The sequence below is a fragment of the Odocoileus virginianus genome, chromosome 7, assembly GCF_023699985.2.
Source record: "Odocoileus virginianus isolate 20LAN1187 ecotype Illinois chromosome 7, Ovbor_1.2, whole genome shotgun sequence".
Taxonomy (NCBI): domain Eukaryota; kingdom Metazoa; phylum Chordata; class Mammalia; order Artiodactyla; family Cervidae; genus Odocoileus; species Odocoileus virginianus.
In genome coordinates, this window is record NC_069680.1 from 49,913,720 (window position 1) to 49,935,675 (window position 21,956).

General features: G+C 35.7%; 1 protein-coding gene across 3 annotated transcripts in view; it reads right to left on the reverse strand.

Annotated features, from left to right (window-relative positions):
- The window catches only part of ANK3 (ankyrin 3), a 366,464-nt gene that overhangs the window by 15,754 nt on the left and 328,754 nt on the right, over positions 1-21,956 (reverse strand). The window contains exons 17-24 of one of the 3 annotated variants that reach the window (XM_070470693.1): positions 19,400-19,708; positions 19,030-19,120; positions 15,891-16,269; positions 14,050-14,100; positions 12,139-12,225; positions 3,425-3,508; positions 3,243-3,302; positions 1,720-1,806 (exon numbers count right to left, since the gene is read on the reverse strand). In XM_070470693.1, the coding sequence (XP_070326794.1) occupies positions 1,741-1,806; positions 3,243-3,302; positions 3,425-3,508; positions 12,139-12,225; positions 14,050-14,100; positions 15,891-16,269; positions 19,030-19,120; positions 19,400-19,708 (1,127 nt within the window). In that variant the 3' untranslated portion in view covers positions 1,720-1,740. The remainder of the gene's footprint in view (positions 1-1,719; positions 1,807-3,242; positions 3,303-3,424; positions 3,509-12,138; positions 12,226-14,049; positions 14,101-15,890; positions 16,270-19,029; positions 19,121-19,399; positions 19,709-21,956) is intronic. The other 2 variants (XM_070470691.1, XM_070470692.1) reach the window with 2 other exon arrangements.

The window sequence follows — 21,956 nt, forward strand, 5'->3', positions numbered from 1 at the left end:
TATGCCTGGAAGGCTACCCCAAACACCACGCAATTTCTTCCTCTTTATCCAGCGAGCCCTATTCACCCTTTAAAACAGCTCAAGCATCATTTTCTCAAGGAAAACCTTCCCTGTCACCTCAAACAAGGTCAGATATCCAGTTAACAGGGTTAAGAGTGTGGGCTCTGGAAGCTGCCTGTTAGGGTTTGTATTCTATTTCTGCCACTTTTTATTTAGGTGACCTTGGGCAATTCTGAGCCTGTTAAGTGGGGATGATAAAGGTGTCAATCCAAGAGGACTGACTGTGAGAATCAAGTGAAGGGTACCTGGAACACTGGACGAGGATGTACAGCAAACATTGTTACTTCCAGAGCTCTCTGCGGTTCCTAGGAGTTTTCTCAAAGCCTTAAATACTGAACCGACTGACTACCGAGAAATCTCCAAACGTAAGGTCAGTGAGGGCCAGTACATCCCTAGTGTTGTTTACCAGTGATTTCCCAGTGCCTTAGGCAGAAAGCCTCATGGAGAGAAAGTGAAATCAATCCTTAAGTGAATAAACAGGCAAATAATACGAGTTTTTTTGGAGGTGGAGGGATTAAGAATTTCTTTGGGTCTTAGTTACAGTCACCTCACATACAAAATGTGGGGCAACGAGACTCTGATTTCTCGGTTCCTTATGGCAACATTCCAAATACCAGGATCCTAGTAACTGGGGAACAGCAGATGAATGGAAGTGGAAACTGGGACCTCTTTGCTCTTTGTTTCTGGGGGCTAAGAAAACTCTTGGTCAACAGCCTGAAGAACTCATCCAGCTTTGTCTCACAGACTTACAAAGAGCTTTTCAAAGCTCTATCTGCTTTTCCACCCCATATGGGCTTTCTAATTGTGGCTCTGTAGGAAGAACTAGCAAAAAGTAAAGTTCAGAAAACAATGTTAAAGGAAGACACCTTTCTTTCTGAAGAATAATTCAGACAACTTTCAACAAAGCTCACTAAACATTTTAACTTACGAAACATAGTAGTCCCATTAGCCTCCTATTTAATTTGCTTTGCTTATACAAAATATATTAAGTAGTATATAGGGATTTCGGTCACTTCATTTAAACTTGGCAACCAATATATTTTAACCAAAATTATATTCTCAGATGCTGTTCTGCAAAATTGGTGGGAAACTGAATCAATACAACTTTCCAAGTACATTTATATGAACTATTTGTTGCCAAATAACCTTCCTGTTAGAATGAATAATGCTATTGTATCTTAAACACTGAGACTTCGCTCTTTGATCAATATTTACATTTGCTTCTGCAAACATCATTTACATTTAAATTCCTGACTAATTTGTGAAGAGAAAGTTTATGGACTGTGAGCCAGAGGCCATAGTTTTAGTGTGTGTATGTACGTGTGTGGGCTCCCCTGCCTGCCAATACAGGTTCGATCCCTGGGTCAGGAAGATCCCTGGGAGAAGGAAATGGCAACCCACTCCAGTATTCTTGCCTGGGGAAACCCCATGAACAGAGGAGCCTGGCAGGCTAGTTCATGGGGCCACAAAGGAGTCAGACACAGCTTAGCAACTAAACATCAACAATTGTGTGTATACACAAACATAAAAATGACTCCAACTGCATAGTGGATATTCAAAGCTGTAATTCCGTGAAAAAGAGAGGAAGGGCGGAGGAGGTATGGATCACTTATTTGGTGAAATTAGATGGGCTGCTGTTGTCGATTGGAGCACACTTACCACCTTGGTTGACCATTACTGTTATGAGTGGCTCTTCTTTTCCACTTGACGGATTTCTTTCTTTGTCTTCACCTTATAACCTTCTCCCTGTTTTGAAAGGAACGTACATATTAGGATTCCACAGTGAAAGAGTTTTCATTAAAAAGCAGGTTCCGTTCTGGTTCCTTGAGGCTAGATTAGGGTAAGTGGGACACAGCTTAAAGCACTTTGTCACTTCATGTCCAAAAATACCATCTATTTACCTTAACCACACAGTTCAGCAGCATCAAGGCAAGCTGGCGAGCACCATCAGAATGAATACCATGTTACTATACTTCACAATCATTCATTCTATTAGTGATCAATCAAACAGCCTGTCCATTTCCTGTGAAGCTAGAAGAAATCACTAAAGCTCTCAAGGCACTCAAACCCCAGTTGTAAAAAATATTAGTAAGTTATAATTTATGCCTTTTAAAGTCAGCAGAATGTTAAGTAATCTGTTGTAATGAGACGGAAATTTCTCAGTAAAGCTCTAATCATGAACTAAACACCGTGGAAGTGCTGTCGAGCTGAAAGACTTTTTTTTTTTAATTCATGAAATTACCACGCCCTTCCTCTTACTCCTGACAAAGTAGACATCCTTTTTCCATAAAACAAGACCTCTTTTCATTGAGCATCAAGGACACACTTCTCTGTGAGCAAAGTGGGTGCACAAATGCTCAGCTTTTAACCTACTTAAAATAGAAAACACAGTAGTCCTTCCAATTTTCTGAATTACTCCTTCTCAGAAATTTTCAGTTTACATTTTTCTTATGTAAACACAGGTATTGAAGTTTCTTTTTTTTTTTTTAATGAAAAGGGTAAGGTCTGAGAAAGGAAAGAAATGAAAAATAACCAGAGATGTTTTTTCTGGGAGTTAGAGATTCATTTGCTGAGTTACGCTGCTCAGTGATGACTTTGGTTCTTTAACTGATACACTGGAGATGGGCTGTTGTTGACCCCGAGAGGAAAATCCTCTTCAGGTTAAGATGGGGGAGGGGGGATTTGTATTCCCCTGTAGAATATACTGGAAAGAGAAAATGTTTAGATTCAATGTAAGGATCTTATGACAAGCTTTTTTATCATTCTGACTTTTAATTAAACCCTGCGCATCTGCTGGAAACAAGTGCTCTCTCTCCGGGTCCTCGGCAGGCACTGGGCTGCAGGTAAAGTACTGGGCCAGGAGGGCTAGGGTGGGGATGGCCGAGGGATTTGGTTGTGGTGGAGGGTTTTTACATTTTCTCTCCCAGGCTTAAACAGGCACATCCCATCCTCCATAAATGAAATAACTTATGTGAAACTCTAAAGATAGTAAAAGTATATGGTGTTAAAGAATGTTAGGAAAGAAAGTCTTTTTCTTTGACCCTGATCAAATACACAAGATGTCAAAAGCGGCAAATGCTTCAAGCTGCCACACTGCAGACGCCAGGCTGTTAGCAGCATATTCTAAAGCGTTCACAAAGCTTTTATCCTCTACTTTCTTTTTGACAGTCCCTCTCCATTACCACGTCATCATGTTTTCTCTCTTGTGGGATAACAATTCGTCTTAGTACTTTCCGAGTGATCTGTATAGGAAGCAATAGTGAAAAGGAGAGCTTTTTCTCTTTTCTATTTCAAGAGCTGACACTACAGCAAACAAATAGAAAATCTAAACCAAAGAGAAGCATGAAATCCCATTGGTGATTACTTTTCTGGTGATGAGGTTGCCTTCTTCATCAGTAAACTGTTCTTCTGTGACAGATTCACCAGGAATGGTTTTTGCTTCCTCTCCCTAAAGGATGTGGCATAAAGATTAGCAATAAACTAGATGGATAGATCTCCACACCACTCCATACACCACACACATGCTCTGTGGAGTTTTAGAAAAAGAAGGTATAAAACTTTACTTGCTATTCTAGAGCAAGGGGGAGGAGACTGACTCCATGGAATTATTTAGCAGTCAACAACATTCAAAGCATTAAACCTCAAATATGTATAAGAATGATGGTTAGCAACAAACTCCAAGAAGGAAGAATTTGAAAATATGTAATCATAGAATGCAGTTATACATAGATAGACAAACAAAAAGGTTTTATTTTGTTGAAAAAAGATTTAGCTTTTAATGATTAGAACTCTAATTAGATTATTTCACTTTGAATAAATGTTTCTTCACTAGTTCTACCAAATCTCTCATTTTGGTGGATTGCCTTGTATCTAATTTGAATTGAGGTAGCACCTTAGTTGGGGTATTATATGCATCACTCTTTGTTTAATTTTAAAATTCCTTTACTGAGGGTAATATATACATTTTTTTCAAGTACTATGAGAAAAGTTCAGAGTACAGAGAAAACCTTTTATTTTCTACACTTAACCTTTCATAAGTTATATATGAGAATAACTATGTCTGATGAAGTACATAGTTTCAGAATGTCATCTTCATGTAAAGGAACCCTCTGTGATGACTGATTAATTACTTAAGGAATGTATGATGGCATCTTTCAGGTAGTGACTGCTAAAAAAAGGTAATAAATCCTTAACTTGCCAAGGTGGCCTCATATTTTCCTTCTCAGTAGATTTCGAGGGTTCCTCAATACCTACTAGCTTTTTGATTATATGATAAGAAAAACCACTCAGAGAGCAAAAATAGGACTGTATTTATAACACATTACCTTCTTCACTGGTGTCAACATTAGGTCAGTCTCACTTAAGAGTTTTGGGGAACAAGAACAAACACCTTAAGTGCAGACCCACTTTAGAGACCTGCTGACTTGTAGTAAAACTTCTTGTTGAAGAGGTGACCTGGACAATGCAAGAGTGCTATGTACTATAGTTATTGTATCCTGTACTTTTTTCTTTTTCTTTTTTTTAAGGAAAAATGGCAAATCTTGATGAAGACAGCTGAGTTTCTGGGAGAGTCAGGATTCTAACTCTTTTAATGTTATTGTCATGGGAAAGGTGGTAGTTCTGAGAATTTTGCCAGTGTCTGCCGATGGTAAGAAATTCTATGATTGTTTTTATTATAGCCAGTAGAAAAGAAGTTCTGGTTTAAAATAACAAAGACTAACTGAAATCTACCTTATTTTACTAACAAAATTCTGTTTTCTTTCTTCTTCTTCTTTTTTTTTTAACAAAGTGACTTTGTTTTCTTATAGATTGTGCACTCATAGGTCATGGGTGGGACATTGACTCATTTTACCTCACTGGGGTACAGAGATGGGATGAAAATAAAACAAAATGTTTCTTGTTGCTCATGCTTGTTTACTTCATCTTGAACCTTGTTTATGACTAATTTCATTTAGCACAGTTAAGAGAGGGAAGGAAATAGAAAAATGTGTAGAGGTCTCCTGCCTGAATGCACTAAAATCTGTAACAAGTTCTTAAGGAGTATTATTTATGTTTTGCATGGTTGGTCAAGAGATACTTGGAATAACAGGCACGTCTGGCCTTGGGGTACAAAATGAAACAGGGCAACAGCCAGAACACACTGGTCAAAGCAAACATCCTTTTCCAATGACCCAAGAGATGAGTCTTGGGGATGTTACCAGATGGTCAACACCAAAATCAGATTTATTATGTTCTTCACAGCCAAAGACGGAGAAGCACTATACAGTCAGTAAAAACAAGACCTGGAGCTGACTGTGGCTCAGACCATGAGCTGCTTATTGCAAAATTCAGGCTTAAATTGAAGAAAGTAGGGAAAACTGCTAGGTCATTCAGGTAAGACCTAAATCTAATCCCTTATGATTATACAGTATCGGTGACAATTAGATTCAAGAGATTAGATCTGGTAGAGTGTCTGAAGAGCTATAGACAGAGGTTCATAATGTTATATAGGAGGCAGTGACCAAAACCATCCCAAAGAAAAAGAAATGCAAGAAAGCAAAGTGGTTGTCTGAGGAACAACCTTTACAAATAGTTGAGGAAAGAAGAAAAGCAAAAGGCAAGAGAGAAAAGGAAAGATATACCCAACTGAATGCAGAGTTCCAGAGAATAGCAAGGAGAGATGAGAAAGAGTTCTTACATAAACAATGCAAAAAATAGAGACAAACAGTAGGATGGGAAAGACTAGAAATCTCTTAAAGAAAATTGGAGAGATCAAGGGGACATTTTATGCAAAGACGGGCATGCTAAAGGACAGAAACGGCAAGGACCTAACAGGAGCAGAAGAGATTAAGAGGAGGTGGCAAGAATACACAGAACTGCACATAAAAAAGTGTTAATGACCTGGGTAACCACGATGGTGTGGACACTTGTACCTAGAGCCAGACATCCCAGAGTGTGAAGTCAAGTGGGCCTGAGGAAGCATTACTATTAACAAAGCTAGTGGAGGTGATGGAATTCCAACTGAGCTATTTCAAATCCTAAAAGATGATGCTATTAAAATGCTGCGCTCAATATATCACAAATTTGGAAACCTCAGCAGTGGCCACAGGACTGGAAAAGGTCAGTTTTCATTCCAATTCCAAAGAAGGGCAATGCCAAAGAATGTTCAAATGACTATACAATTGAGCTCATTTCACGTGCTAGCAAGGTTAGGCTGAAAATCCTTCAGAAGTATGTGAACTGAGAACTTCCAGCTGTCCAAGCTCAGTTTCAAAGAGGCAGAGAAACCAGAGATCAAATTGCCAACATTCATTGGATCATGGAGAAAGCAAGGGAGTTCCAGAAAAACATCTACTTCTGCTTCACTGACTACGTAACAGCCTTTGACTGTGTGGATCACAACAAACTGTGGAAAATTCTTAAGAGATGGGCACACTAGACTGCCTTACCTGCCTCCTGAGAAACCTGTATGCAGGTCAAGAAGCAACAGTTAGAACCAGACATGGAACAATGGACTGATTCAAAATTTGGAAAGGAGTATGACAAGGCTGTATACTGTCACTCTGCTTGTTTAACTTTTATGCAAAGTACATCATGTGAAATGCCGGGCTGGATGTTTTCTCCCGGAATCAACATTGCTGGGAGAAATATCAACAACCTCAGGTATGTAGATGATACCACTCTAATGGCAGAAAATGAAGAGAAACTAAAGAGCCTCTTGATGAGGGGGAAAGAGGAGAGTAAAAAAGCTGGCTTTAAACTCAATACTGAAAAAACTAAGACCATGGCATCTGATCATACCATTACTTCATGTCAAATAGAAGAGGGAGAAGTGGAAGGAGTGACAGATTTTACTTTCTTGGGCTCCCAAATCACTGCAGATGGTGACTGAAGTCATGAAATTAAAAGACACTTGCTCCTCACAAGGAAATCTATGACAAATCTAGTGTTAGTTGCTGAGTCATGTATGACTTTTGTGACCCCATGGACTGTAGCCAGCCAGGCTCCTCTGTCCATGAAATTCTCCAGTAAAGAAAACTGGAATGGTTAGGTATCCCCTTTTCTAGGGTATCTTTCCAACCCAGAGATCAAACCCATCAAACTACACTACATATTAAAAAGCAGAGACATCACTTTGCTGACAAAGGCCAAAGCTATGTTTTTCCAATAGTCATGTAGGGATGTGATCGCTGGACCATAAAGAAGGTCCAACTTTATGAGTGCCAAAGAATTTATGCTTTTGAATTGTGGTGTTGGAGAAAGACTCTTGAGAGTCCCTTGGACTGCAAGGAGATCAAATCAGTCAATCCTAAAGGAAATCAGCCCTGAATATTCATTGGAAGGACTGATGCTGAAGCTTCAGCTTCAATACTTTGGCCAGCTGATACGAAGGGCTGACTCATTGGCAAAGACTGATGCTGGGAAAGACTGAAGGCAAAAGAAGGGAGCGGCAGAGATGGTTAGATAGCATCATTGACTCAATGGACATGAATTTGAGCTAACTTGGGGAGAGGAGTTAACAGAGGAGTCTGGCATACTATGGTCCATGGGTTGCAAAGAGTCAGGCACAACTTAGCACCTGAACAACAACAATGGTTGGTTTTATATATTTAGGAAAAAACATTTTTTACAATTAAAGGCTTAGAGTCAGCAGAAAACTCCAAAGAGGTCATGAAAGATTTCACTATAGTTTAAACATGAGTAAGTGAGATATGTTTGAGGTAACTATTGGACATGTCCAGGTCCTTGAGTGTTAAGACAATTCCAGGATCCTAGGAAAATCCATTAAAATTGCCACCTATTAGAGATGGTTATAAATTGACTCTTCAGTGGGAAAAGATGCCAATTTTCAGACAGTCTCCGAAATACATTTCTAGTAGATATATTTATAAGCACAGTAAATACATTTAAGTATATCAATTTATATTAATAGCCTTAGAAAAAAGCAAATTCTTGTTTATAAATAACAAACAATATAGGTTGTTGAGATCTGCTGTGGTATGCAGGCATTTTTTCCTACTGAAAATTCATACTATTTATGTATAATTAAAGGTAAAGATACTTATCTTAATCTTAAATGGGCTCTAAATATGGCCAACTAGTGTCTTAATAAGGTCAAAATAAGTTGCATGATTATGTAAAACTCACTAAATTTGGGGAATAGATTAGATAGTAGTTGATCAGATAGACTGGAAAGTTAGTAAGGAGTCACAAAATACATGTAAAAATTTTTTTTCATCTTTAATTCATTAGAGGCTCTCTGAAGTCCTTGAAAATATTTGTACTTTTAAGTAAATAAAATTTCCATGCTACTTTTGGTAATGGCATTATTTTTGGCAATATCTCCACCTACTTTTTCCTTGCCTATTTCAAAGGAAAATTAGAGCACAAATAGTGTCACAGTATCATTCCTGGTAGCCGTCTTTATGAAGACTAGCTATACTTCCGTTTGGAAGTACTGCATTTTAGGATTTCTATTTTTCTCTTCTTCTTGAATAAAATGAATAACAACATAAAATGTATGAATTTGCTTTAATGTATAGAACATTAAAACTTGAACTTTCAAAAAATGGGATGAGAAAGATATATATATATTAATATATATATATATAAACTTAGCAAATTGCTAAGCAATATGTAACCCATTTTTATATTCCTAGAAACCCACATCTTGGGGATCTATGTACATGTATATTCTATGTACACATACATACATAGGTATATATAACAATCTGAAGCTTGTGAACAACAGTTACCTCTGGTAAGTGGAATGGATAGGTTGAACTTTTTTGTACTTTTGAATTGTTTGGTGGGGGAAAACATACATTTAAACTCTTGTTTGAAAATTGCTCAAAAGTAGAAATAAACATATAGTTGAACTATATAGTAAAAATTCAGTTTTTTGAATCTTATCAAAGTTCACAACGATTTGAATTAAAGTTTTTACCTTTGTAATCACAGAATTTGCTGAGCAAATAATGTAAACAAGCTCATAGAGACGGGTCAGTTGACTTAAACTGCTTCCAAGCCTTTGAAACCACTGTGATATTATATTATATATGAATAAATGAATATACTTATAAAATGTAAAAATCCCTAAACAAATGGGAGAGTTTAAGTTTATTCATTTCTTAGGGACTTGAGAATATTAAATAAAAAATATTTAAAAATTAGAAAGTGAATGAATTCACATATGAAATTAAAGAGAAAAATAATAAAATTATGCTTTCATCCCCTTTATTATACAACTTGAATGGCTATAAAGACAGATTTGCCTCGACCTGAGGTAATGGAATCTACTGCTTCCATTGATACTTCCTGATGAAAGCTAGCTCTGGAAGGGGGGAGCAACCCTCAAATAGCTTTCAGCTCTAAGATTCTAAGTGCCAAGGGGATTACTATGGCAAACAGTGTAAATATGCTGGTTCAGTCCAAGGTTGGACAGCCTCCATAAAGTAGGTCAAACTAGCATTCCAGCCCCATCAAACAGTTTCCAAGAAAGATAGCCCAATGCTGTCTCCTCCTATACTACTGGAAAAATCTAAGTGAACAAGTGCCTAATTTAATCTAGGAAAAGTTACTCCTTTTCATTTTGTCCTGGAAGAGAATGCAGTATTGTGGAAAAGGCAGGTAGAAGGTGCGTCACTAGAGGGCCAGGGGTTGGGTTCTGGTTCCAGAATTGTTAACATCCAGCTGAATGATTTTGGGTAAATCAGTTCATCTCTAATCTTTGGTTTTATCATCATGGAGAAGACATAATTTTGGTCTCAATGAGTCCTTTAGGTCCTAACATTCTCATTTTATGTTTAATTTTTTTTAAACAGAGATGGATCCCATGTGACATTTACCATGGAGTACTCGCAGTCTCAAGCTCCTTTAGATTACAAAGTACCAGTGTATGGAATAAAGAGAAAAAGCAAAAGAAATGTGTTCTTTTTCAAGGGTCCCCAAAAGCTGACCAGAAAAAAAGTAACCAGAAAGATTTCTATATATATAGCTTACAAAGATTTTTTGTTATACCTATTATACCTTCCAATTATAATTATAGTTATTCTTTAGCTTTTGAGTTTTCTATCACATATAAAAGATACTTCTCAAAGCTTGTTTAAGTGCTTCTATTATTTATACAATGACCTCTCCATTTATAAAATTCATCTTCTGATGATTCCACTCAACCTCCCTAAAATTACACTGACTTCAAGAAATGAAGATTTGGAAAGCACACTGTCTCCTGTGTTTTATGAAACCTATAACATCATAGTGTATTTCAGTCTTTTAAACTTAAGCTCTTAATAAAAATGTTTATATATATATATGTTACACTTAAATACATAAATAATTCATGCTAACAAAATTACTTAAAAGCTGACTTGCTAGTGCATGTCTAGAATTTTAGGAGACCAAAATAACCCTCATTGACTTAGGGAAGGGGTTGATGTTCCTGTTGTTTTGTTTTATTATTCTCCAGAGAAAAATTTCTCTACATTTTCATGGAGGATTATGTCTATTTCTTTCCACCATATGTAGAGGAGTCAACTCCTCTACTGGGCAGCTGTTATAAATGAATGAGGTGAATTTGATGGAACATGAGTATGTCATATGTTAAACATAAAGCCATTATGTCTGATTTGCTTTCTCTAGATGTTTTACTTTAAAATAGTACTTCTTAAAGACAGTTATCATGGGACTAGCAAAGCCTGAGCAGAATAATGGCAGAATATTTCAGAATATGTTCTGAAAAAACAAATTAAATATTTCTTCTCTTTAATCACAGAAAATGTGTGGAAGGTATCTTTATGAGGTATCTTTATGAGATTAGGAGGACTTTATAGATAGCAGGTCATATGCTTGCAAATATACTAGATATCAATAAGTAATCTGGCTTGCCTACATGGAATTTTCAAAGAAGTGATGGCACCTATTGAGCTCAAGGTTGCTTTGTGGATAATTTAGTATTTAGACAAGGACTTATTTTCTTCTCTGATGTTTCATCAGAAAATTAGAAATTTTTCTCATTAGAATAATTAGACTAGAGCAGATTTGGCATACTTTCTTCTTTTCTTTCATCTCATCTACATGAAAAGTATTTATAAGCAGCAGGATTAAGAAGTTTGGGATACCTAAGCCAACTTCCCTGCCTCTCTGTTGGGTCTCCTGACACTTTGGAAATGGGTGATAAGTTTGATAAATGGTTTTCAATAGATACTTCCCTTCCTTTCTTTCTTTTCAGAGCTGCCAACCAAGGAGCCTCAGGTTATTTGGACCACATTCAAGGCCTGTGTATTGCAAATGGCTTCCTAGTTCTCTGCACTCAAATTATTCTAACATCAAGAAAGATCTCTCTAAAGACATAGTAATGAAGATAAACAGCATACTGCAAGAAGGAGTCTGCGGGATCTACCATGAATAAGGTCAATACTTCAGAAGGCCTTTGTGGGGGAAATCGAGATTTATACACAGTATTCAATTATACTCTAACAGGGTGGAATTACATTTTTCACTTGCAGTAAGACTTGCTTCCCCTACTTAAAAAAAAATACAGCCTGATTTTTTGTATGTCAGTCAAATTAAAAACAAATTTCAGAAAGTTCTGCTTGGTTTACATTGTGTCACATACATCTATGCCAGGCTGTAACACTGAATTCTTAGTCACTGGTCGATAAAGAAGAACTGATTTTAACTTAAAAACTGGTCAGACTGAGAAGGGAGCCTTTTCATTCTTCTCTTTCTTCTTTATCTTACCTCATACTTCTTAATAGCCTCTGGGATTTCAGTTGAACATTTCATTTGATATGAACTATTCTCTCACTAAGATAGAATCTTTGTTCACACACAGAACACTTCTCCAAGGAAAGCAGTATACAAATGCCAAGAATTCTCAGATAAAATGACAACTGCCACATGTCAAACACAGGCCTAGATAGAATACTCACTACCATGCAACATGAGTTTTTCCTTTCAGTGGTTGTTTTTACCAGTTTTCAAATATGCAAAGACACATATAGCACCATTCAGTTACCAAGCATGCTGAATTTTCCAAACCACAAGGAACGTTCTAATAACACAGCATTGCCCCATACTGATCTAGCTTTGGGATACCTTTATAATCAAACGCCGGCGAATAACTCGGGTAGTGACTCTCCGTTCCTCCTCTGAGCTTGAATCACCCTCACTGCCTTTCAAGTCCTGATAAATGCATTTTTAGTATAATTTTACCATCACATTTAAAATAAAAGACATTCTGAGAAAGGAAATCAAGAAAGAATTACTTTTTTTACTTGCTAGATCTCACTCTAAGGAAAATCATGATGTATGTGGAAATCTTAAAAAAGTTTAAATGGAAGGAAAGTTTGAGTAGGATTCTAAATGAAATTACTCTGTATATGTATGCATATATGTGTATAAATATTAATATAAAGTATACATAAAATATATATATTTAATTACTTTGACCTTTACCTGCATATATATACTTATGTGTATATATAAATGCAATGCATATAGAAATTCATAAGTATACATATGCAGGTAAAGATCATGATAATAAAATTGTAAGTTCCTAAAAATAACAATTATGGAGACTTTGGTATCAGAAACTACATACATGCTACTAATTATTAGTTTGGGGGAACAGTATAGATTTAAAACTAGTTTAAAAATAAATATTATACATTTGACATGAATGTATAACCTCACAATTAAGGCCATCTTTGACTAGATCTACAGAAAAAGGCATAGTATTTCTGATTTTTATGATATTTTGGTCAGATTTGACAACTTTATCAGAAGCTATTTTGAACACTGTAAAAGGTATACAAATATATCAGCATAATTTGCACCTAATACATAACTGGAAATCAGTATATGTTTATTCCTTTATTCAAATGAAGGAATGTAAAACAGGTGAAAGCCTGAGGTTTTATTTTAAAGAAATTATATGAAATTAAAATAGAAACATTTCACAGATAACTACAGATAAGAATATGGTAATTATACACAATATTAATTTTTAGGTGATAAGAATAGGAATAAGGAAAAACTACCAAGTGATAGAGTCATAAGTCAAAGGGAAAATTATCTTCAGCTTTTCTTTAAATGTCATGGTCCAGGAGTGCATACTGAATAATTTTATTTCTAAATGTTAATGGAAATTATTTCAGTATTTTGTTTTTTAAGTGTTCTAGTTATGCCAAATCCAATAGTCTCAGAGATAGTAATTGTAGCTAATATTGGTAAAAATAGGAAAAAATAAGTAAAACTGTTATAGGAGGCATAAGTGTTAGCAAAAATTAGTGAAATGTTATTCAAATACAATAGATAATAAAGTAGGCCATTTTCACCAAAGGTGAAATACTTACCAAATATTCTAAAATGTTACAGTAATTTGTAGGAAATTTCATCTGAACAAAATACCCTATTGAGATAAACTGCCTATTACTTTAAAACTTTTTAAGAAAAGGACCATGCATTCTGGACACTTAGAATGATCTAAATATTGTGAAAGGGGGCCTTACAATGGCTAAAAAATGCAGGGAAAGGTAAGACAGATTCATCTTGCGAAAGCATTACTGAGCATTCAGCGATTAATAGATTAGATGAGGCAGAAAAGAAAGTTAAACCTGAATTATCCATACACAGAATCTTAGACTGGGGAAAGATTTTAACTGAGACATTTAAAAGCAGAAGAACATATGTTAATGCAAACATTAATGATAAACCTAGATGTCAATTATATCATAATCCTATCAAGAATCATCTGAGACCAGCCCCTCACTTAAAGAAAAAGTGGCCATTTGGCTAATATTTGTTCCATTTTTCTCTATGGAATCTCTGCCAATATTAAGGTGAAGGGTAGAGAGAAGACAGTAGTAGAATCTTGATCATGATTCCTTTTAGAGAATTCTCTAGGCAGTGGCACAGAGGGTAACTTGGACACCAAATGGAATTTTTCTCAGTACTCCATGCCATGGGTTGCTACATGAAAAGTGGTGGAAAGTAGCAGAATTTTACCTTGTAACAGCAGGCAGTCATCCGTGTAAGAGCTGCACCCGGACTTTTGACCTGATTTTTCAGGGGACAAAAAGGGGGCTGTTTTCTGAGATCATACATCCGATGACCTAGTTGGTTGCTATTGTACTATAGTCTGATCACAAAAGAGACATCCTGAACATCTTCGGATTTCTTGAGAGGTCAGACTCTTATCTTCTGGAAGCTTTAACTTCATTATGAATTGCCGTACTCCTGAAGACATTTTGCATTGGACTAGGACCAGTGAACAACACTCAGGGCACAAACTCACTTATAAGAAATCTCAAAAACATTTTCTAACAGTGATTATTTTCCTTTACTGATGAATTCAGCTGCGTTTCCATCCAGGGTTAAACCTTTCATTTTCAAACCCTCTTTATGCCTTTCCCATGGTTCCTCAGTGGGCAATATGTAGGCACATGTACACACATAGAAATACTTACATTTATATTGTCATTTGATTTCAGAACTTTCCTATCAATTTCTAATGGGTTTTTGCGGAATACATTTTCATCGTTACAACATCACCATGTAGCAACCCCCTCCTATAGCTCCTCACTATAGTTTGTGGGCTCATTTTAAAAGGCAACATTCCATCCAAAGTCATATTGCTTAAATATACTGAGAGTTAACAAAAAGGCAGAAATCAATACTCAAAACAACTCTTGTCAGGAAGGAAATGAAAGAAAAGCCCGAGAATTTTACTTCCTCTCACTTTCCTTCCTAACAAGCAGGAAAGTAATAAAAAAAACAGCCTGCAGAAGGGAAAAGGAAAGGATATGATTAGTTATTAAGCTGATAATTAGCTCCTAAGTGATTAGGAATTTACTAAATGTTTCTAAATAAAATTAATCATGGGTTCATTATTTTACAAAAGATTTTTTTTCTACCCAAAACACTGTAGAAGATCTTAAATAAACTCAATGTTTTATGAAAAACTTCAAGTACTACTATTCCAAAGATGTGTAACTCTCAATCTATGTCTACTGCATGGTTCATGAAAAGACACAAAAATTGAGACAGCAAAAAGCAATAAAAAATGTAAGAACTGATATTAATTAACTGATATTAATTTTCTTATATCCATCTATGAATCATAATTTCAATTAAAATTTTTTCTAATGTCTAAAAATGCTTACCCTCAAAGAATAAAGAAATCTTATTTCTTATAAAGAAATAAATAATATAAAGGAATCACATAAATACTAAAAGCAAATAATTATGTGATGGTAACGTTTTTAAATTATTAAAAACAAATATTAATTATCAACTTAGATATAAAAGTTATTAAAGGGATACTTTTAATGCTACATTTCTAAATGTCATCAATCAACAGTAGTTTATACCCATCCTTTATTCTTGGGAACTGTGTTCCTTCAATTTTTAAAAAACCCTTTCAGGCAACAGAACTTATAGAGCTCGTAGTTGGGTCACATGCTAGCAACTCTTTAAATTGTGTAAAAGAATCAGTGAGGGAGAGGATAATCATCCTCCATCCTCAAGAATGAAGACATGTCAGGAAATCTAAATCCCTGATAGAATGAATATTGGATCTTAAGATACTTACTACTTAACATCCCTGTAACTTCCCTTCTGAAAAATGGCTAAAAAGATGTTTATTCCTAATGAACAAAGGTATGACAGCACACATTTTACTCAGTACTTTCTTTACCCCCATCATTAGTGTTACCATTTTTGATCACATATTTACAATTTGGAAATAGTAAAGAATATTAGGCTCAGTGCTACAAGATTAATCAAAAAAATTGAAGAGTCAGACTCTGAGATTAAATGACAGCATAGTAGAAGACTAGATGACATACCTTCTGCTCAGACCCACTGGACCCCTCTTCGTCATGGAGGTTAAGCCTTGGCTTGCCATCTGCAGGAGAAGTCCTACTCATCTTTTTCATACTGACAGGCACACAGGGTTTAGGCTCTTCTATTACAAACTTGCTGCTTTCTTCTAGAGCCTTCTGATACGCTGCTAGTGATGATGCTGGTTCATCAACATGACCAGATCCTTGCATTTTTGGTTTCAGAGTTTCCTTTGCACTCTGTTTCCCTACATCATTTTGGGATTCTGGAAAGTAAGATTTTGTCTTTGCTTCTGGAGTGACGTCTGCATGGCTTCCATTTGCTTCAAATTTTCCAGGCTCCCCTTTGAGATAGGAGGTAATGGAATCCCTACACTGGTCAGGGCTGGAACAGAGAAAATGTGGAAATTTACAATGGTAACATATGGCTGCAGATGGGCTTCAGAGGCTCTGAATTTTTAACAACCGTGTTTTAAACTATTTTTGAAGACATATATGATAGAAAATATAAAAAATCTGGTTATTGTATTTCAAACTGTGGGGGTGTATCGTGGGTGTGGGGTAAGGAGATGATATGTAGGCTCCAGGCTTCCTCTGCATTTCAACCCCCAATCTGGCTGGCTATGCTGCCACTGTTTTTGTTTAATTGTACTTCTACAGCCCCTTGGGTTCATGGACACACCCAGAGTTCCAGACCCACCAACCTAAAAGCGGTGCTTTTCTATTATTGTCAATGGAAACACTGATGACAAAAGACAGCGTGAGCTCCCGTGATGAGTGCTCTGGTGTCCCCAAGAACCCTGTGTTTCAGTCTCCGTACATGTTTCCAGTTGTGAATCTTACTGTCGTGCTTTTCCAGACATGGAATAATCATGAGAACCTCACTTGAATTATCATTTTTGTCCACTCGGGACCTCTGCTCACACTCCTTGGTGATCAGGGCGTGGATGCTCACCTGATGCTTCTACTGCCTGTGAGAACTGTTTTCCTTTAGATTCTTGAAAATCTTTCTCTTCCATTACTTTCTTTTAAATTGGTTCTAAGTTTTACTAGTTTCAATACAGACTTTCTGTCTTCTAGTTTGTATATTGTTTTCAGCATCTTTAATTATTACCTGTAGAATTCTGAAGACAGTAAAAGTGGAGCAATGTTTTCTGTGTAATATGTATATTATGCATATGTATGTGTATTTCTTGTAAATCAGATTCTGAATAAACACCTTTCTCAAAAATATTAATAGAAATCCTATTCCATATATTTAAGGACAGACAGTCCCAGCATACTGTAAAGACTCTATATGATAACTGTATCTAACTCCTAACTATATCTAATTTCCTCTTATGCAACTATAAATTATGTGACTATATCTGAACTCAGACATGAAAATTAGTACCATATCTTGTCTCCATCATCTCTTTTTTGTAGGCTGAACATAGAATTCATTGACGTTACAATTCTTCAAAAGGAGTTTTGTGAAATTTTCTTTGCAAATGTCTATACCCTCTTTGGGAATTTTTATTGAGCAAGCAGTATGAAAATGTTAAATATGATTGTAAAATAAGCTGGGTAAAAAGAACTGATGTTAGGTTTATCACTGGTTGCCACTGAAGTAAAATATATTTTACTCTGATGTGTGTATAAAGAAAAATAATGCTAACTATTAGTGAGTCTATCTGCATCAGTCATTGGGTAGGCATGTTACAGGCTTTCTTTTTCAATCTATAAACCTGTTTGAGGAAAGCAGCAGTATTCTTATCTTTGAAGCCGATTACAGTGATGTTCTTAGAGCTTAGAAATTAAAGTCCTAAAGTGCAAAACCTAGTGATGGTGGGGTCTGAACCACTGTCTGAAGGACGCTAGCTCTTACCTTTCTACAGGAAAGCCACTTATAGTGATTAGGGAATTATTTTAGTTATAAGCAAATTTCTATCATGCCAGTATTATCGGGGGTAAAGAATTACATATTAAGTAAACGTTGCTCAGTTGTGTCCTATTCTTTGCGACCCCATGGACTATAAGTCCATGGAATTCTCCAGGCCAGAATACTGGAGTCGGTAACCGTTCCCTTTTCCAGGGGTTCTTCTCAACCCAGGGGTTGAACCCAGGTCTCCCGTATTGCAAGCAGATTATTTATCAGCTGAGTCACCAGAGAAACATATGCTATGTTGCAAATTATATAAAATATTCATGTAGAAAAAAGAAAGGATATACAAAATGTTGTGTTTTTCTTAGTATGATAAGGACAGATGATTTTTTTGCTTCTCTGTATTTTCTATGACAAGACATTTAAAAACAATATGTAAAAGAAATTCACCAAAATTTCAGTGATGGTTATTGCAAATGATGACATTGTACTGATTTTTAAAACCTATATTTTTACACATCGAAACATGTGTATTATCTAGGGTGAAACAGATCACCAGCCCAGGTTGGATGCATGAGACAAGTGCTTGGACCTGGTGCACTGGGAAGACCCAAAGGGATCGGGCGGAGAGGGAGGTGGGAGGGGGGATCGAGATGGGGAAAAAAAGAAAAAAAAAAACAAACCTATATTTAAAAATTTTGTTTAGTAAGCAAATTTATGTTTGAAGTAAGGACATAATATAAATGCTTATATTTCTACAAGACTTAGAATTCTGTTTATTACATTTTTTAAATGAGCATTAATTACTGGCTATATGAAAAGAATAATAGAACAGGTAATAAAATAGAAAACAGTAGGCTTCTAAAGTAAAGAAAGTGCATCCATCTTTAGCATGTATAAAACTTTTTATATTTTACTCCAGCTAATTATCAGTAGCTTTAAAAATTATATTTGAGTTCAATGTAACTTTCCCTCTCTAGATTAGCAAAATGAACCAACCTTTCAAGGCATGTATTATCCCAAAATTGAAATGGTAATTTTAGAAAAAGAGTAACTGCTAAAAGCATTTATTTAAAACAGACTATTGGAATTTCCTGGCAATGCAGTAGTTAGGACTGTGCGCTTCCACTGCCAAGGGCCCAGGATTGATTCCTAGTCAGGGTATCCTACAAGCTGTTTGGCGTGGAAGGATGGATGGATGGATGGATGGATGGATAGATAAATAGATAAACTAACATGTAACCTTCATTTCACTTTCATTTTTCTGACCCAGAGCCATACCTGTCATCCAGTCGATCTAGTAACCCACCAGTTATTCTTCGAGCTTGAGCAGGGGACTCTAGGTTTCCACTTGATGTCTCGTTCTGCCAACCTGTAATTGAAGACATTTCCAGTTCTTCTTGCTGAACACGTTTAAGAATAGCCTGTACTTTTTCTTCTGTCATCTCCTCAGACTCTACTCCTTCTTTAAGCTGGATGTCCTCAAACAGAGATTTGAGTCTTCCTTCCGTCCTCTCCTCATCAGGACCAGATTTTCCTTTCTCTCGCTGCTCAGAGTTTACTCCTACTTTTCTAGTCTGCTCCAGCGGCCCCGCTCGTTTAACATCTTTTGGGACCCCAGCCATCCTTCCGAGGTATTGAGGATACTCACTCAGACATATATTCTCCAACTGGCTCTCATCTACATCCACTGCTTCAGGTATTTCTGTTAGAGGCATTGAGTCTTCAAGTTTGCTGTCTTCTAAGGACGTGTCTTCTGCAGTTACAACTGGAGGTCCATCTGCTGAATGCTCTATGTTTCCCTGGGAAGGCACTACCCCATCACTCAGTCTACTGGGGGTTCTAAGGGGAGATTCTATGCTAGACAGATCACTAAAATAGTCATCTTGCTGGAAAGGGGTGGGAGGTGTGTAGTGCAACCCTGTGGGAGTTTCCAGTTCCACGTGAAGGGAAGGATAACCTATGGGAGACAGTACATTGGGACTGACTGAAATGAATTAGAGCACATCAAACAAAAACACATGGAATGACTTAAATTATATTAGTTATGAAAATGTATGATGAATTACAGAATGTTGATAAATTTATTGGTTTAGTTCAAATACTTGTAATATAATGCAATAAAAGACTAGTGGCAAACTACAATAAAATAGAATACTAGTTAATTAAGATATAAATTGTCTTCATTGATTTTGGTAATTTTAATACAGTAACTTACATTCACAAATTTAATCCAATATAAAGTCAGCTGTCATTACGTAAGATACATTTATTCTGTGGCCAAATTAATACCTTTCTATCAATACTCTTCACATGCAAAATCCACATTGTGGTTGACTAAATACAACAAATCATAAGAAACCAATTTTTATAATTATTTATAACTTATTTTAAGAACTGTACATAAGAGTGATGCTACTGAATTCTTAACTCTTATTTCACATAAAATTTACAATAAAGAAAAATGAATTTAATCTTTGGAAAGAAATGACTACTAGATTTTAGAGCAGTAGCACTGTGAAAAAAATCTAGAAAGATGTTAGGAAAAGGATTTAAAAGGCAGATAAAGCAGAAAAGACTCCATGTAAACTTTTCAGGTATCACAATGTGACAGAGATGAAAAGGTCGTGTGCGTATGGAAATCCTGGTGACCTTGGTGGTAGGGGTCCACTCAGAACCAAGAATCAAATAAAGAGAAAAAAGAAATGATACACAACAGACAGGAGGAGAACCACTTGCAAAGAGCCTTGGAATGTTCATGACAATCCTATGAAACACAGAGGTTTACTAACCAGCCTAACAAAGGGGAAGGAGGGAGCAAGTCCCGTGTTTTAAACCTTGCTATGTGTACTAAGGCAGTATTTTTCTCCTTCACCAGAGAGGGAATTCAACAATGGTCTGGTCATGGTGAGGAAAGGAAGTTTCACAAAAGTTCAGCAAAGAGGAGAGACAGGAAAAAAAGGCAACCAGGCACATTTTCTGACTTATTGGTCTACAAAACTGAAGTATAATTTTTCCATTAGTCCAAGAGAATTATCAATTTAGCTTTGGCTGTAAATTCAACTTGCTATAGGTTGTGAACATTTTTTATGTTATGGTCACCCATAAACTAAAATGTTGTTGAAAATTTGTCTAAGACTACATGAGGTTTATAATCTGAACAAATAAAGTTGACTTCACAAACATTCCTAAATTTCCCTGAGAATTTTAAAAATAGGGAATGTAAAATATTAAGATATAGCAACAGAAAGTCCTTATAAATTTAATAATATTCTAATTCTAAAATGTTAAAGTTAAATGAGACTTTCAATTCCATTGAATACTTTCACTGTTTTCTGATGATCTTGTTTATGAGAGCTACTTTTCTTAAATTTCCCAATAAAGAATATTAAAATAGTCTATAAATTGTAGTTTGGCAATAATTCAACCTTTGATATAACACTGGTCTATCTTTATCTTGTGCGCAGGGAGTCTGGGCACCAATATATGGTCTCACCTATAAGACAAAGCCTTGAAGACAAAGCCTTTTTTCCAGGTTGTGTTGTATTTATAAACCTAAAAAGAAACCACTTTTGACATTATTACCCACATGTTTATGTTAGAGGGATAACAAGGTATAATTTACATTTTTGACTGACTTTAGTACGCAGAAACTTTCTAAGAATTTTGAGATCTTTTGTCATACATGCAGATTTGTAAGTTATTATTGGCTAACTTTTCTGTTTAAAAATGGGAAAATAATCACCATATTTTTCAAAAATTGAAATAATAGAAAAATATCCCTAGCTCCTCTTCTTGCCTCCACATAATCATTTTTTACTCAAAATTCATTATAGGAATAAATTTCCATTTATGAAGGTAGATGAACATCTGGAAAAACATATTTGTTATACTTTTCTTAATACTTTGATGAAAAAAAGCCCCAACTTACAAAATGAAGGAAAATGACAATATTAATATATAAATTAAGCTAATGTAAAGGATGAATTATATTATTGGCAACATCTATGCTCATTGAATTAGAAATTATGCTACCTTATTATACACAATGGATAAGGTTTTTGCCAAACAAAAAATGGCAGCCTATGAAGTTAAAATAATGCTAAATAACTAAAATAGCTTTTTGAGTGATATATTAGCCTCTTTCAGCACATGCTTAAATACGTGGTTCTCAAAACAGTAATTAAGCATTTTACTTAACAATTTGT